At 53.9% G+C, this 13,523-nt stretch overlaps 2 protein-coding genes across 4 annotated transcripts; both read left to right on the top strand.

The window, feature by feature from the left end:
* The first annotated feature begins 5,360 nt into the window (after positions 1 to 5,360).
* On the top strand, positions 5,361 to 7,987 carry IL25 (interleukin 25). The gene is given in 3 exon segments (XM_045539810.1): positions 5,361 to 5,770; positions 7,731 to 7,938; positions 7,940 to 7,987. Coding segments are annotated over 3 exon segments (666 nt in total).
* A 1,218-nt stretch (positions 7,988 to 9,205) lies between these two features.
* Positions 9,206 to 11,833, top strand: CMTM5 (CKLF like MARVEL transmembrane domain containing 5). Of its 3 annotated transcripts, XM_045525389.1 has the most exons (5): positions 9,206 to 9,465; positions 10,436 to 10,588; positions 11,092 to 11,184; positions 11,370 to 11,454; positions 11,553 to 11,833. In XM_045525389.1, exons 1-5 carry the CDS (start codon positions 9,340 to 9,342, stop codon positions 11,564 to 11,566), a joined length of 471 nt encoding a protein of 156 aa, XP_045381345.1. In that variant the 5' UTR covers positions 9,206 to 9,339; the 3' UTR covers positions 11,567 to 11,833. The 3 variants fall into 3 exon arrangements, with proteins under 3 accessions (XP_045381345.1, XP_045381363.1, XP_045381354.1); XM_045525407.1 differs by lacking the exon at positions 10,436 to 10,588; XM_045525398.1 differs by lacking the exon at positions 11,092 to 11,184.
* The last annotated feature ends 1,690 nt before the right edge of the window (positions 11,834 to 13,523 follow it).

Here is a 13,523-nt window from a genome sequence, read left to right as displayed (position 1 = left end):
TGATAGTTAATACCAATTTGATGGTGAGTACATGTAGTGCTTGTTTTTCCATTCTTGTGATACTTCACTTAGTACAATAGGCTCCAGCTCTATCTTTTTGTTGTAGAGAAGGGGTCTTGCTCTTGCTCAGGCTGTCTCGAACTCCTGACCTCAAGTGATCCTCTCACCTTGACCTCCCAGAGCTCTAGGATTACAGGTGTGAGTCACTGCCCAGCCAAACTTACGCTTTCCTGAAAGCTGAAAGTGTTTCTTGTTAAGGGCAAGAGAAGCTTTTCCCCTGTCCTTATACCCTCATCTCTGCCCTCTCCTTCACAAACAGAAGTTTAAGGTAATTCTGATTTGTCCAGGGAAAGCTCTAGGCTACAGGTAGGGTTGAAGAAAATCTAGGCTGGGTGGGTAACTGAGATCCTGGGTGGGCAGCAGCCTCAGGCAGCCAGGCTCTCAAGGTTTGCCCTTGCCATATTCAGGGAGTGGAAAAGAAGGAGCCCCTCCTTCTGGCTTCCCAGGTCCCAGTCTTTTCTCTAATTCTTTCCCCTTCCCTGCAGGATCCAGCCAGCTGGTCTCTTCTTCACCCCACCTTGAGACTTCCTGGACCTCTTCTTGTTCCTCCTGCTACCCAAAACTTCTTGCGTGCTCACTAATTCTTCAGTCCTCACTTTGGACCCAAAGCATCCAGAATGTCTGGGTTCTAATCCTGGTTCCAACAGTAGGTAGTGACCTTGGCAAGCTACGCGAACTCTTGGAGCTTCTGGTTCCTTGTTTGTATAGTGGGGGTAATAAAGGAACCTATAGTGCCAGCTTGTTATGAGGACTAAGAGCATCCTGAGAACAGTGTCTGGCCCGTGATGTATACATGTTGGACAAAAGCAACTATTATTGTTATTTGGTGCCAGCCCTGAGAGGGTACCAGAATGTCAAGGACATAGAGCCTAGAGCTTGCCTTTGAGAAACTCAGATCATGTAACTCATGCTTGAATCCAGTCAGTACCTTCCCACTGACCTTGGAATAAAATGCAGATGTTCCACTGTAGCCTGTAAGACCCTGTGTGATCTGGTCCCTGCCTACCTTTTCCACCTCATCTCATCCCACTCTCCCCATTATCCCCTGTTTTCCAACCACACCATCGTGCTTTCTGTTTCTCAAATATGCCATGCTCTTTCCCACCTCTAGGGCTCTGCATGTCCTGCCCCCTCGGCCTAGGCCACTCTTTGCCCAGACCCTTGTCATCATTATGTCAAATACTGCATCCTCAGAAAGGCCTTCCCTGATTCACAACATTAAACCCTTCCCCCAGCCCTGGAACTCCCTGCTGCCACTATCTCATAACGCTGTTTCGTTTTCTTCACAGCACTTATTATTATCAGAAATTATCTTGTTTCTTTGTTTATCATCTGTCTCCTCCAAAAATATAAGCTTCATGAGGCTTACCTTATCTGGTTTGTCCTCCTCTGCATTCCTAGCATTTATAATAGTGCCTGGCATATAGTAAGTGCTCAACAAACATGTGGTGAGCAGCTGAATGAACAAGGACAGCGATGACTATAGGACAAAGCTGAGTAAACCGAAGGCTCCATAGGGAGACACCAGCCCTGGGCTGGGTGTAGGGGGTTGCTGGGCTCTTTGTCCTGCTAACTCTGATTCTTCATGTGTCTCCCAGGCCAAACTGGGTTCTCCCTGAGGGCATGCTCCTGAGGCTATACTCCTAAGCATTTTTGTAGCTAAACCATTATCACCTACCAATCAGAAAATGGGAGCAATGTTCTGGAGGCCTCTCTCTGTGCCAGGTGTTCATCCTTTAGGTGCTGGATCATAGGGAAGTGTGGTAGGAGGGTGTCCCAAAGCTGAGAGCAGCATCTACTTATGAGCAGATGCAGAAGCATTTCAACATTTTAACATCAGTGCCCCAGCCTTGCTTAAGGTGAGCACAGGTGAGCTTCAATAGACCCTGCTGAGGCCTTTGGATCCAGCACTATTTCAGGAGCTAAGGTCCAGAGTAGCTAATCTGGTTGGCACCTTTGTGGCCATCCAGGCCAATGTTCCCCCCGACCCCCACCCACCCAAGGACAGGAGGGAGGACCCCAGAGCTGGTCACTGGCAGGGCCAAGACTTCAAAGTAGCAGACAAGGACTTGAATATCCTCCTGAGAAAGGGCAGGACAGCCATATTCTAACTTCCTGCAAGCCCCAACAGCCTTTCCAAGCCGAGGTGGCAGGTGTATTCCAACACATCTTCCCTGCCCTTTCCTGGTAGGTGCTGACCTCTTTTCTCAGGGGCATGGGGGTAGGAATCCCAGCAAGCCCTCTTTGGCTGCCAAGTCAGGCTCAGGCAGATGGGGACGTGCTGGGAGGGGACCCTTGATGTGAGGGGTGTGTAAACTTTCCTTTGCTCCAGCCTCCTGCGTTTTCCCCATTGCCACCCCCGTATCCCCACACCTCCTGGGATTCCCTGGAAGCTGAGATGACTCAGGGGTTCCAAAACAAGTCATCCCAAGAGGAAACCCCTCTGGAAAATGTTTATCATGACAGGGAGTCACCCTAAGGAGTCCCACAGAGCTGGTACCGAGATAAGGGCAGTGGCTGAGCAAATGGGTGTGGGGTGGGGGCACGTGGCTCAGAGCACAGGTTCCCCGGTCAGGCCCAGGCATCATAGGGTGGGTTGAGCCAACCCTGGGGGAGACTGTGTGTTTGGGGGCCATGCCCTCTGCCTCAAGGTGATACCCCAAAGGCATCTCCTGAAGGGCAATGTCCCTGGTAGTCTAGCTGTGTCCTTTCTGCAGAGTCAGCAAGTGAGACAAGTAGCTGGAATCATTTCTAGCTCCTCTGAGCACCCCCTCCCGGACAGTGGCCAGGATAGGACCTCTGGGCTAAGGTTTACTGCTTCCTTAGCCCTGCGGTTCTCCTTGGTATGGGGAGACCCATAGGCATCCAGTTCTTCTAAAGCAGCACTGCCCCCTAAGAGCCTGTCTTGGGGTTAGGGGTTGCTCAGGAACACCAGAAGCCACCCAGAGGCCATGTGCCAGACCACAGGCTGGGGAACAGAAAGCTGGAGAGTGAATCCCAGCCAGCAGGGCTGAATGCCTAAGTGGCCACAAATACCCTGTAGCCTTGGGCAGGTGCAGGTGAGACCTGTTCCAGCCCAAGCCCAGGTGAGTAGGAAAGCACCCCCTGTGGGAGCTCCCCTTCCATTCATAGCCAGCTGGGGATGGGCATAATGTGGCATCTCTGTACCAGGAGCTTAGATTCGGAGTTGGTCAGGGCTGGAACGGAAAGCCAGCTTAGCTTCTTTTTAACTGTGTGACCTTGGGCAGGTTACTAAGTTTCATTGGGTTTCTTTCAGTTTCTTCATTGGTAATATGGGGATAATAGCTTCCATGTCGTGGTTTTATTGTAAGGATAAAATGAGATAAAGAATGTCCGGGGCCTACCACCATGCCTGGCACAGGTGAATGCACAGGAGGTGAGACCTGTGGTATCTGGAAGGGGGAGGAAGTCTGGGAACACGGGGCAGAGGGGGCCAGTGGCAGTGGGGTGATAACAGTGGTCTTATTGCTCTTCCTAAGTGCCCTGCTCCCCCAGCCACCACCTGCTTCTCCTAACCCCCCCCCCAAGCCCCTGTGGTTTCAGCCCTCCTAAGACTCATCAGAGCAGCTTCTCCCAATTCTCCAGAATGGCCTCTGACGTCATCACTCTTCTCCTTTGGTGCTGCTTTGCCTTAAAGCATTTCAAATTTGAAGGAGTACCTCTTGCTCTACAGTTTAAGTTATTCCTGGCTCCCTTTGTTTATTTCCTGAGTCCTTGGTTACTACAGGAGTATTTTCTAAGGGAAAGCACATGCAAATCAGGAAGCATCATTCTAGAGACGAGGGGTGGGGAATGAGGGGGTGCTAGGCAGGAAGGAAGAGAAAGGCCTGGAGAGGTGTGAGCTCTGGCCTGCTCTCAGCACCCTGCCCACAAGCAGGCTGGACCCCGGCCGACCTGTGTCTTCCAGGTCAGGCCTAGCTCCAGGCCTCTCTGGGGCACGTGTTCTCCCTCCTGGCTGACAGTGGCCCGTGTTGCTGGGGGTGCTGGGGCTGAGTGGACTCACCCATGGCATGAGAGCAACAGCTATGTCTGCCATGGACCATGTCCCCAAGGCCCTGTGAGCGGGGCTGAGGGTAGGTTTGTCCTTGGAACTGAGACCTCCCCTGGGTCTTAGGTGAGGCTGTTACAGTGTCCCTCCTCTTCCTTGCTTCACCTTCTCATTTGTGCAATGGGAACAGTCACCCACAGGTTCTTCCATCAGACCTTGCCCATCTGGCCAACAAACTCATGGAACTAGGGCCTTCCTGGCAGTCCTGTGGGGTGAGGGCTGCCTCCATATCCCAAGGAGGAGGTCAGGGAGAGTGTGGGGATGGGGCTGGGGGCAGCGACTGGAGAGGGCAAGGGGAAGTGGGAGAGTGGGGAAGGGACAATGGGGGGGAAGTTACAGATGATGGGCATCATGGGAGTTGGTGTCATCGAAGTTGGGGAAGAGGTCAGAGAACAAAAGGGGATGGGGGTCCAAGGAGACCAAGAGAGAGGGAAGTGCTCACCAAGGTGGGTGATCAGGAGGACATCTGAGAAGAAGGAAAATCGTGGAGACCAGACCCTGGGTGGGAGCAGCAGAGGTCATGGAAATGAGGCCTCCAGGCCAGAAGATATTGCCTAATTTTGAGTACCAAACCAGCCAGGGAAATTCCCATAATGGCAGTTCGCAAGAACACAGAATAGCGGAACACTATTGCTTTGACCCCACACTGGAAAAGTGCAAAGAGCAAAGTTTATCCAATCAGCTATCAGGCTTATAATGATGCTCACTGCATTTTAAGCAGCTTTTGGAAATACTTTCAGGGTTTTTCGTTTTTTTATTTCAGAATATTACGGGGGCACAAATGTTTAGATTACATATATTGCCTTTGTCCTGCCCAAGTCAAAGCTACAAGTGTTCCCATCCCCCAAACAGTGCACACTGCACCCATTAGGTGTGAATATACCCATCCCCTTCCCACCTGCCCGACACCCAGTGAATGTTACTTCCATATGTGCATATAAGTGTTTATCAATTAGTACCAATTTGACGGTGAGTACTTTCAGTTTTGTTTTTTGTTTTTCTTAAATCTCAAGTCACTCCCTCCAAAAGATAGTGGAAATAAATTTGAATAAACAAAACAGGTTAGCTGAAAATAAAACCAGGACTCCTAACCTGCTCCAGTCAGCCTGCTTCCAGAAGGGCTGCTGGTTGGTTCCACACCTGTGGCTGAGTGAGCAGCATCAGCATGTACCAGGTGAGTGCACAAAGGGTGGGCAGAGCAGAGCGCCTGCTGAGAGAGAAAGGAGCAGAGATGTTGCTGAGGGTGGAGGGAGGCCAGGTTCCTGAGTTTGGGGCTGGAAGCCAGGTGGAGCTGGAAACCAGCATCTCAGAAAGCAGCTGGGGCTGGGTTTGGGTGGGAAGGGGACCTGGATTAGGTGGGAGCAGGTCTCTCACTGGCCTTTTCCTACAGGTGGCTGCATTCTTGGCAATGGTCATGGGAACCCACACTCTTGGTTCCCATGAAGGATTCCAGAAGGACTGCAGCCATCGGCCCAGCTGCTGCCCCAGGAAAGGGCAGGACTCCACTGAGGAATGGCTGAAGTGGAGCACTGTGCTCATGACTCCCCCAGAACCAGCTAGCCTCGCCTCCCACCCAGAATCCTGCAGGTCCAGCGAAGATGGACCCCTCAACAGCAGAGCCATCTCCCCCTGGAGATATGAGTGAGTCTGCTGTCCCCTCCCAAATGCCTGCAGGAGCTCCCCTATGTCTGCTGGTCAGAGTATGTGTGAGGGACCAGGGAGTTCCATCCAATTCCAGCCTCCCTTCCCTTTTTGATCTCAAAGAGGCCATAAATGTTTGGGAGTTAGACAAGGCCTGGATTTGAGTCCTAGCTCTGACTCTCATTGGGTGACCTTGAGCCAATTACTCAAGTTTTTGAAGCTCCAGCTTTCTTTTTTTTTGTCATTTGTAAAACTCTATAATATCCCATAGGCTAATGTGCAGATCAAGTGATATAATGTATGTAAAAGTCCATACTTATGTGGTTTCTCTCCTTTTCTTTTTTAAAAATCCCTATAATGGCCCATGCTTTTCTAACAAAAATATCAGAGAATAATGGCATGATACAGGCATGAAGCATCCCAATATCAAGTGGTATTGCCCTGGGCCATGGATGGGTTACAAATATTCTAAGGAGTAAAACCCTCAATTCTAGGGCCTTAGGGGTCTCAAACATTTTTCTTCTTCTGTCCTGTGTTCTCACCAGGTGTCTGCATTCCCACTCCCCATAAGTCTTAGCCTTGGCTTTGGGGATAGAGAAGTTCAGTGGAGCGGGGAGGGTGTCGGCTTTAACTGAGGTTAGATCTAGGGGTAGACACTACAGGTCACAATGCTCTGGAGTGGTCTCAGAAGGCTGACTGGTTACTGGGCCAAATCCAATGGTGTGGGAACCTCTTAAGGGGACGGTTGAGATGGTTGACTCAGCTTTGATCCAGACCCCTTGGTGGGAGGCTATGAATTCCTGACAGCCACTCAGTTGGGTTTCCTCAAAGTGTGTTCTGTGCAACCCTCATCCCACAAGCTGCTCCTCAGGCAAAGTGATGATGTCAAGTAAGTTTGAGAAAGGCTGCTGCAGCCCCTACTCCTTGGAGATTCAGAATGCCTTCCATACATTCCAGTCTGCAAAAAGTCTGTAGAAAAGAAACAGTTAAACTGAGTGTTTCCGAAACTCATTTGACCACCCAACCCCTTTCTTGCGGGGAATTTATTAGGGAACCCACTTTGGGAAATGCTGTGCTAGCTGAAGCCCCGCGTGCCAAGGCTTGTCCGTATGCGGAATGGTTCTATAACCTGCGGGCTGTTTCCTGCTAGACTACTGCAGTCCCAGATCTTTGGAAGGTCTACTTTTCAGAGGATTTCAAGTCTTTTTCTTTTCTTTTCTTTTTTTTTTTTTGGCCATGCAATCCTTTCAGAATAAGTAAAGAAGTCTTCTTGTGCACTCTTATAATTTATTTATTAAAAAAAAATTTTTTAGAACATAGAGATGGGGTTCTCACTCTGTTGTGATCTTTCTGCCAGGCCCTTCCAAGGCGCTGGGATTACCGGTGTGAGCCAGTGCGCCTGGCCACCCATGCACTCTCTAGTGTGCGTATAACTGTACTGGGACAGCGTTTGGAAGGATGTGCAGGAAATGGTTGATGATGGCTCCCTCTGGGGAGTGCAACTGGTGGGAGAGACTGTTAGTTTTCACTTCATACTCTTTTACACTTAGATGTCAGAGTAGTTTTTACTTTTGCAAAATAATAATAATGACAGTAAAACCATCTAAGCTTCATAATTACAACAAGAAACCTCATGCTAGAGCCCAGTGTCTGTATCAGACAGAAGCACTGCTGGTCTGCTGGAAGCTAAGGCAGGAGCCTGCTCCTCTTCCCTGCCTTCCTAAAGGTCCCAGGTTCAGTTGGAAAGTCACTCTTCTGCACCCTACCCTCATTTGCAGTTGGGGAAAAATCAATCCAGAGGTGGGGAGGTGACTTGTTCAAAGTTACACAGCAAGTGGCTGCCAGAGCTGAGACAAAGAAGCCAGGCCCCCCAGCCTCCTCTGGCCTCCCCACCCCACCCACCCGGCCCTCTCTGCTTCTGGCCTATCCCTGCAGGGCCTGACAAGTGCCACCTCCACAGGTTGGACAGGGACTTGAACCGGTTCCCCCAGGACCTGTACCACGCCCGTTGCCTGTGCCCACACTGCGTCAGCCTCCAGACGGGCTCCCACATGGATCCCCTGGGCAACTCGGAGCTGCTGTACCACAACCAGACCGTCTTCTACCGGCGGCCGTGCCGCAGGGCGCAGGAGGCCCACAGCGGCTACTGCCTGGAGCGCAGGCTCTACCCGCGTCTCCTTGGCTTGTGTGTGTGTGCGGCCTCGTGTGATGGCCTAGTTGTGCCCGCCTGAGGCTGGTCCCCTGTTAGGAAGACTGGAGCCAGGTGTGCCAGCCCCTGCCACGGTGCACCAGGACACTCGAATACTCTGCCCCTGCAAAGTGCCACCTGGAGCAGCTGGAAAGTGGAACAGGATGGGGGGCTTTGGAGGCAACCGCACTTTTATATTTTTTGGAAACATTTTTTAAAGGCAGCAGCTGCTGCTTGGGGCTGCTGGAAGCTGGTGTCTTGGCATTTCCTCTCAGGGAAGGTTTTCAAAACTCTGCCCATTTCTTGAGGCCACCACTCCTATATCTTTTCCTCCCCATGCCCTGGCCCAGCACAAGCACTTTTTTGATATTTTCTCTTTGCCCGTGCAGAGCCCTCCATTTTATTTGTTCATTCATTTGTTCATTCATTCATCAGACACTCAGCGAGCATCTACTTTGGGCACGTTCTGGTATAGTTACTAGTCTTCTGACATGGATAATTCTGAGGAAGAAGCTATTATTGAACATGGAGTGATTTATCCAAATAAATATCTGTATTTAAAAATGCCTAACCTGTCCCTGGCGTCCATGGTGCCGGAACATCTTGTGGTCTCCCAGCCTGTCCCTTCTGCTTCCCACTGTCAGCCCTCACCTTCCGCCCACCCTGCCAGCTCTCTCTGCCCTCCGGAGTTTCCGCTGTGCCTCCCATTCCCTCCCCTCTCTGGCTCCCTGGCCCACCCCGAACACCAGGGTGGGGGCCAGGCCAGCTCCTGGCATGCTGGAGAGACAGAGGCCCATTGAGGCACTGCTGCGGGCACACAGCGCCCCCTTGTCCCCCCAACAATCCGTCTTTGTCCTCTGGTCCTGGCTGCTGCAGCTTGGTCCTGGGGGTGCTGCCTGGGCCAGGCTCCAGCTCCCATCCTCCCCAAAGGGAAAGGGGAGAAAGGACTGGCCAAGGAAGAGGGTTAAGGTTAGCGGGGAGGGACACAAACTTCTTCAGGCTTAGGGCTCTGGGGGCTCCCAGTCCTGCCCCAGTTCCTCGGCTCACCTCCCAGCTCCTCCTGGTTTCTGTTCTCGGCCTTTCCCCCTTCTTTCTCCCCTTCTCCAGATGGGGTTGGGCTCCGAGTGAGGGGAGGGGTTAGCCCCTCCTCCCCGCTTCCCCACCCCACGTGCCTCCTGGGGGCCGAGCAGCGGCAGCAGAGGGCTCTGGGTGCAGCTGGGTGAAGGCCCCCCCAGCGACCACAGGCAGGCAGGCCTCCCTGCTTCACTTTCAGGTTTCTTGAAGTGCCCTCTCGCTCCTGTCTGTTTCCCCATCCTGCCAGGTTTCTGTTTCCCTTCCTGGGCTGGTGGCAGTGGGGGGCCGTGTGGTGGGCCCCACGGAGATGCTCAGTGCTTGGGATCGACGGGACCGGCCCCCTGAGGAGGGGGCGGCTGCAGAGCTCCGGGGCTTCGCCGTGGACAAGACCTTCCTCTCCTCCCTCAAAGGCATCCTGCTGGAAACCGAGCTGGTAACAGCTGCCTCCCCGACCTGGTGCTTCTGTCTCCCCATCCCTGGCTCACCTCTCAGCAGTCCCTCTCCCCAAGCTTTGGGGACACCTCTCCTGTTCCCAGCTGCCCCTTCCTTGTCTACTGTTCTTCCTTCTTGCTGCCTCTCCATCCGGAGGCAGTTAAGGCAGATTTCAGCTGCAGCAGGAAAGACTGAGGTTAGACTAGATAAAAGGACAGCTTTCGGGGACAAGGAGGGAGTGTGCGACATAGGGATGGGACAGGGGTAACACCAGCCTGTCTTTCCCTGGCCTCTAAGATGGCCACTTTTTGCCATGTCCAAGAAGTCCAACTATCAAAAAGCACAGAATTCCTGCAGCTGCGCTTGATCTGTTGCCTGCTGCCCATGGACATCTATTCTCAGGAAAGGCTCTTCCCTGGTCACTTAGCAAGACCCCAGTGCAAAGTTAAGGCCTCTGCATATATGCCATCCTATAGCGCCAGAGCTGAAGGGACCCCCAGAGTCCACTGTGCAGCATCTGCCTTCTGAGCCTTTTCTCTGGGTGTGGAGTCAAAGCTCTGATCCTTGTCAGAGGAGTTTTAGGCGTCTGGGAGTGGGAAGCATTATGGGCAGGGGGTGCCTCCTGGGGGCAGGCCCTGTGGCCAGGGGCTGGCATTCACATTGTACTCTGTGCTCCTGGGAGACGCCCTCGAATAGTGCCCCCCGCTGCCGTGCAGCTTGGCCAGACTGCTGGGGTTGCTGGGATGCCTCGGAGGCACAGTGGGAGGCTGGGGAATGCCCCTGATGGTCAAATACTCTGCAATGGTGGCTCCTGACACCAGGGATGGGGAGACATGCCAGAGCTCTTCCTTCCCCTCTCTCAGGACGGGTGGTGGGTGCCAGTCTGGGGCAGCTCTCAAGGAGGGGAAGGCAAAGGCCTGGCACACGTCTGTGTCCCCTCCCTGGCAAGCTCCACATGCTTGGTCCTGCAGGCCCTGACCTTCATCATCTTCATCTGCTTCACGGCCTCTATCTCTGCCTACATGGCCGCAGCGCTGCTGGAGTTCTTCATCACGCTCGCCTTCCTCTTCCTCTACGCCACCCAGTACTACCAGCGCTTCGACCGGCTTAACTGGCCCTGTCTGGTGAGGAACCCTGACTCCCAGCCTGCTTTGGTCCCTTCCTTCTCTGAATGCTGAGTTTTCCTTTCCTCTCCCAGCTTTCCTCAGTTTCCACACCCAGCTGGGCTTTGCCCCACATTGGTTTCACAGCTATGGGGTTACTGACAATAAGGACACAGCCCTTAGATTTGCTCCCCCAACTCACCAAAGGTGCAGCCCCAGCCCTGGCCCAGGCCTCCTGGCTGGTGTGCTCCAGCCTCTGCTCCTGGGCTCCAGCCACTGTGCCTGCTCAGCCCACCCCAGCCCCTGGCTTCTCGTCCTGGTTGCTCTCCATTCATCTGCTTCCGTTCCCTGGGTGGCAGTATGAGCTCGCTCTCTCTCCAAAGTGCTTTCTGTTGTGTCCGGGGATATCCTCCCGTAGGAGTTCAGAATGCCTGAGGGTCAGGCTGCTGACTAGCCTGTGAGACCTCAGGGTGATGCGCCCCTGCCTTCTGAGGTCCCTTTAACCCTGCACCCCTGGCCCCCAGGACTTCCTCCGCTGTGTCAGCGCCATCATCATTTTCCTGGTGGTCTCCTTTGCAGCCGTGACCTCCCGGGATGGAGCTGCCATTGCTGCTTTTGTGAGTTCAGCCCTGCAGGGCTCTTCAGCCCCTCAGGACCTCTGGCTGGTGCTTACACACTGTGTCAACAGCCAAAGCCAGAGCCCAGGCTTTGGTTGCATCTCACCCATACCACCCACCTCCTTCTCCCTTAATCCAATGGCTCAGTAGCCTCTGTTATGCCATCCCCGCTCCTACTCCCACAGGTTTTTGGCATCATCCTGGTTTCAGTGTTTGCCTATGATGCCTTCAAGATCTACCGGACCGAGATGGCGCCCAGGGCCACCCAGGGTGAGTGCCTGTGCTGTGAGGAGAGGAGATGTCCCCGCCCCCCTCCCACTAGCTAACTCATCCTGACATGGCTTCCCTGCCTGGCTCCATCTTCACAGGGGACCAGCAGTGACTCGGGGGCTACCTGTATCCCAGGCTCAGCCAAAGGAGACTGTGGAGCCCAGACACATCTCCTTTGGATTCACTAGTCCCCTCCCCACCGTCCCCCACCCAGGCCTACAGAGATGTCTGGCCTGAGAAGTCACTGGGGCCCTGTCTGTGGAGCCTGGTGCTCTGGATCTGCCTCCTGCTGAAGCTCCGGCCAGAGGAGGGGACTTACGGGATAGGGGGAGAAAGCTGGGCCCCTAAGTCATGCCCAGATTAAAAGATTCAAATCCTACTGGTGAGCCTTTTTCTTCTCCAAAACTTAGGCAGATCAAGATGCCAAGAAGTATTCAGGAAAATGTTGCTGGAGCAGGTCGTGGGCTCCCTCTGGGACCGGGTCTGAGCAGTGGGGAGGTGGGGGCTAGCATGAAGAAGCGGAAGGCACCCTCCAACACAGAACTTCCACGCTACCACGCCGTGCGTGAGGCCACTTTGTGGTGTGCCTGGTAGCTGGGCACCCGGAGTTCTGTATCTGAGGAGGCACAAGCCTTCTTGATGTGAGTGCCCACCCGCCATACCTGGTCACACAGGTTAGGGGGCCCAAGGAGAAGTCCTCGCCTGGGGCGTGTGTAGAGCCCCCTCTTGTGGTGTGGGGAGGACATGGCCTGCAGGTTACAGGGAAAGAGCAGCCAGGCGTGGTGGTTCACACCTGTAATCCTAGCATTTTGGGAGGACAAGGTGGGAGGTTTGCTTGAGACCAGAAGTTCGAGAACAAAATGTTGACTCTGGAAAAGCTCTTAGACATCAGCTGGCTCAATGCCCTGAGGTCCAGCCAGGGGAAGTGACTCTCTTATTTGTGACAGAGCTAGGGCTAGAATCCAGCTCTCCTGACACCTGAACAGGTGCTCTGGATATTGTAGTGAGTGCCCTCGTAACTAGAAAAAATTGGCCAGCCTCATCGGCAGCTCCCTCTACTGGAGGACGCACCTTCCTAGCTTGCCAGCTCCTCAGCACACATATCCTGAGGGCCTCCCGTGCACAGACCCTGTGCTGGGCACCAGGGGTTCAGAGGTTACAGGTGGGCCTGTTCTTGAGCACTCACAGACTGGAAGAGAGACAAGCTGGTGAAGGGCTCTCCACGATGAATGCTACGGAAGGGCTCAGCTCCAGGGGAGTTTGAAGCGGGCACTGCTGCAGCCCGGGCATCAGCCCTATGGGGCCCATGACAGTCCAGTGCAGCCAGGACACCCTGCCGAGCCTGAGTGGCCCAGCCTGGCCTGGCTCAGCAGCTCCATCCAAGCTGACCTGCTGTCTCCTCTCTCTAATGCGGACGTGCTCCTGCCCTGAAACACAATCCTTCTTCTTCTGGGGTGCTCCTCCCAGTGGCAGGCCCCAGCTCCCAAGTCCTGCCTGAACCCTAGGTCTGGAACTCTGGTGGTGGTGCTCTGCTGCCCGTGGTGGTGGCCTCTCCTCTCTTGGTCTGACTTTTCTTGCCTCCTGCTTCCTGCTTCCTGTCTTCCTGTCCTTGTGTCCTGGCTCCCCATCAGGGCTGGAAGCCCCTGCTTGGCTAGAACAAGCCAGATTTTGTGTTTCTCTGATGTCCACTCACAGTCCTCAGGGCCTTAGGCACAATCTATTCTCAAGATTAGTTGACTGACCTTGGGGGGGGGTGGGGGGTGGACAAAGCTTGGGGAATCGGGGCAATGGGGTGCCAGGTGAAGGGATGAGTCTGACTGCAAGGGCCAGTGGGGAGTGGGGTCAGACCAGAATGGGGTCAGGACCAGGCCTGTCCCCTGAGTGGCTGTGTGTCGTGGGCCAGACCATCCCTGGTAGGAGCTCAGAGAGAGCAGAAATGCAGCGTGTGGTGTGTACCTGTACACAGACCTGTGCTTGTCTGCGAGTGTGAGAGCCAAAATGGGACAAGCAATGCCCAGGGTTGGTCCTCACCGCACACTGGTTTGGGCTCAGTGTCAGCCGGCCCCAGA

This window comes from Lemur catta, chromosome 1 (assembly GCF_020740605.2).
Source record: "Lemur catta isolate mLemCat1 chromosome 1, mLemCat1.pri, whole genome shotgun sequence".
Lineage (NCBI taxonomy): Eukaryota > Metazoa > Chordata > Mammalia > Primates > Lemuridae > Lemur > Lemur catta.
This window is presented reverse-complemented; position numbering and strand designations above follow the sequence as displayed.

Bases quoted from the DNA above. Each gene is read 5' to 3' on its own strand.
- CMTM5 (XM_045525389.1), top strand. From the start codon at position 9,340: ATGCTCAGTGCTTGGGATCGACGGGACCGGCCCCCTGAGGAGGGGGCG. The intron at 9,466-10,435 runs GTAACAGCTGCC...TTGGTCCTGCAG, and splicing joins TCCTGCTGGAAACCGAGCTG to GCCCTGACCTTCATCATCTT. The intron at 10,589-11,091 runs GTGAGGAACCCT...CCTGGCCCCCAG, and splicing joins GGCTTAACTGGCCCTGTCTG to GACTTCCTCCGCTGTGTCAG.